General features: G+C 53.5%; 1 protein-coding gene across 1 annotated transcript in view; it reads right to left on the bottom strand.

Moving 5' to 3' along the window:
* Positions 1-6: 6 nt before the first annotated feature.
* AGAP1 (ArfGAP with GTPase domain, ankyrin repeat and PH domain 1) overlaps positions 7-2,785 on the bottom strand; it is a gene marked incomplete at its 5' end in the record, with an annotated part of 374,015 nt that continues 371,236 nt past the window's right edge. The window contains 2 exon segments of the mRNA XM_010862065.1: positions 7-250; positions 2,532-2,783. Coding sequence (XP_010860367.1) covers positions 47-250; positions 2,532-2,783 — 456 coding nt within the window.

The raw sequence follows: 2,785 nt of genomic DNA, 5'->3' as shown, positions 1-2,785 counted from the left end.
TGACTCCCCAGGGCGCGCGCGGGAGGCTGCGGGCACACCGCGGTCCTCAGATGACGGTGGGCACCCTCCCGCCGCTGTTGTTGCGGTTAGTGTTCTTCCGGGACAGGTTGGGGGTGGCCATGAGCGCGAAGCGCTCGTCGGGGCAGCCGTACTGCAGCAGGACTTCGGTGCACTCCTGGCTGGAGGCCTGCCGCGCGTAGGCCAGAGCCGTGTTCCCGTGCGCGTCGCGGGCCATCACGTCCACCCCGTACTGTGGAGACAACAGAGCCGTGTTAGGGTAGTGGGAAGGAGGGGACCGGGCGGGTGGGGTCCATCCCGTGTGCGCGTGCGCACAGCTGGGTGGATACAGCACCGGAGATGCGCTCCCGGAGGGCTGGGGAGACCAGTGCCCAGTGTTGCTGGGTCAGCCCGGCAGCCCGCGCTCCCCGCCCAGGTGCATTCTTTTAAGGAAACAATGTGCTTTCTGCATCTAAAGCCCGTCCCCTGTGCAACAGAAATGGACCAAGGATAATTCTAGTTTTGCTATTTCTGTTTTGACTTTCCCATTGTAAACACACAAGATCATTCTTAGGATCTCAGAGGCAATTCATTTCCATTGTAGGAAATACGTAAGGAATACCTAAGTGCACAAGAGGGAAAAAATCACTTATAACCCTGCTATTCAGAGATAATCTTGGTTAACATCTCAGTGATTTTCTTCTAACGGTTTTCCTTTGGATCTAAATGCATATATGGGTAACTGAGATTAAACTGGCACAAATTATCTGTAAATTTTTTTTTTTTTTACTGAACACAGCGCTCTGGTCATTTTCTCAGGTCATTAAAACTTATTCACATGCGTGACTCCTAAGAGCCACATAGTATTGCTCCCCATGAGCGTAATTCAGTTCCTCTGTCCTTGGTGGCTACACATTTTGTGGTCAAGTCGCCAATGGTGTTAAATGCTGTGATGTATGTCCTCCTGTTGACTCTATCTCAGGATCTCTGATGGTCAAGAGTGATGACTAGAAGGGGAAATAACAAGATTAAATTACACCTATGTTTTTGAGCTTCCAAGTCTTGAGAAAGGGTGGACTGACGATCACTTCTTCCACCACAATGGATGAGAGTCTCATCTCTTGTCTTCAGGAAGCATCAGCATGAAAGGGACTCTTGGCCAATGTGAGGGGGAAAGATGGCATGTGATTTGTTAATGGAACTAACCGTCTTCTCCCCACGCCCCCCCCCCAACTTCTTATGTTGAAGTCTTAACCCCTAGTACTTCAGAACGTGCCTGTGCTTGGAGACAGCGTTTTTAAAGAGATAATTAAGGTTAACTGAGGTCAATGGGTAATGCTCTAATCCAATGTGACCGATGTCCTTATAAGAAAAGAGAGACACCAGGGATGCTCACACACAGAGGAAAGGCCTGGCAAGGACACAGTGAGAAGTCAGCTGTCTGCAAGCCAGGGAGAGGCCTCAAGGAAAAAAGGCCCTGCTGTCACCTTGACCTTGGACTTCTGGCCTCTAGAACCACGAGAAAATACATTTCTGCTGTTTGAGCCCCCTGGTCCCTGGTATTTTGTCAGGGCAGCCCCAGCAGATTCATACGCAATTGCTTTTATAACAGGAAGCTGAACACTGAGTGATTCTGATACCTCTGCGTCTAATTCTCCCAAGAGTCAGGGAAAATATGTAGAATGTAGCATCCTCCTCGGCTGCGTTGGACAGGCCATGCCCTGCCCTGGGGGTAGGAGGAGATGAGCCCCCTGCTTCTGGACAGGGTCCCAGTACTGTGAGCACACACCACCCCTTCCTGCCTAGGGACCCCCTCAGTCCAGCTTTCTGCCATCCTTGGAAGCGGGGGACTCCCCTGGCCGAGGACCCCAGAGGTGTGCAGGTAGCTGCCGTGGAGGATGAGCGGGCTTCTCAGAAGCAGCTCCGTGATGCTCTCCCTTTCTTTTCCCCATTCCAGCTGCATGGCATATGCCTCAACAGAAATGTAAAAAGATAAACTTTTTGAAGTAGAAATTAATCAGAAGAAGCCCTTTGACAAACTCCTACCACGTCAAATCTCAAGGCGGAGGGTCCGACAGTTCTGCATTAGGTGAATGAAAAACCCAAAGGGATGGTAATGGGAAAACCACACCGACTGTTCCAGTTATATCCACCCTCTCCACCCCTCTGCCCTCAAAAATGATGGGAGTTTTTTGTAAAAGGAACAACAGGGTCATCAGCAACTAAGTTTGACCCGAGGGGGTCACTGCAAAGATGAACTTGGCATAAATTGCAGCAAGTGCTGTGCAGAGTGGAGCACTCTGCCTGCATTGGGGGGGGGCACACCCCCCTGAGTTCATTCCTTCCTTTTAAATTGGGGGGTTTTCAGCCCACACAGGTGGGCTGAAAGGCAGGGGGCCCACCCCACACCTCAATCCTAACTGTCCGATTCCTAAGATTTCCCACTTTTCAGGTGGGTGCCCACCGCCTTCCCGCTGGGAGCGGCACAAGGACCCGCCTCGCCCGGGCTCCCCGGCGGGCGCTGGGCCACCTACCCAGATAAGCAGCTGGGCCAGGACCACGTTGCCCTTCCGGCAGGCCAGGTGCAGCGCCGTCCGGCCGTCCGCCTCCCCGCAGGTCTCGTTCACCTCATCCCGGGAGCCATGTGCCAGCAGCAGGATGACCGTCCGCAGGTCCTCGTCGGCCGTGGCCCGCAGCAGGTGCTGGCCCAGGGACAGCTCCATGCAGGGCAGCGGGGCCAGGAAGAGCTTCTGCTCGTACTTGGCCCGGATCCAGCGCTCCTTCTCCT

Source organism: Bison bison, unplaced genomic scaffold (assembly GCF_000754665.1).
Source record: "Bison bison bison isolate TAMUID 2011002044 unplaced genomic scaffold, Bison_UMD1.0 scf7180017864475, whole genome shotgun sequence".
NCBI classification, from domain to species: domain Eukaryota; kingdom Metazoa; phylum Chordata; class Mammalia; order Artiodactyla; family Bovidae; genus Bison; species Bison bison.
This window is presented reverse-complemented; position numbering and strand designations above follow the sequence as displayed.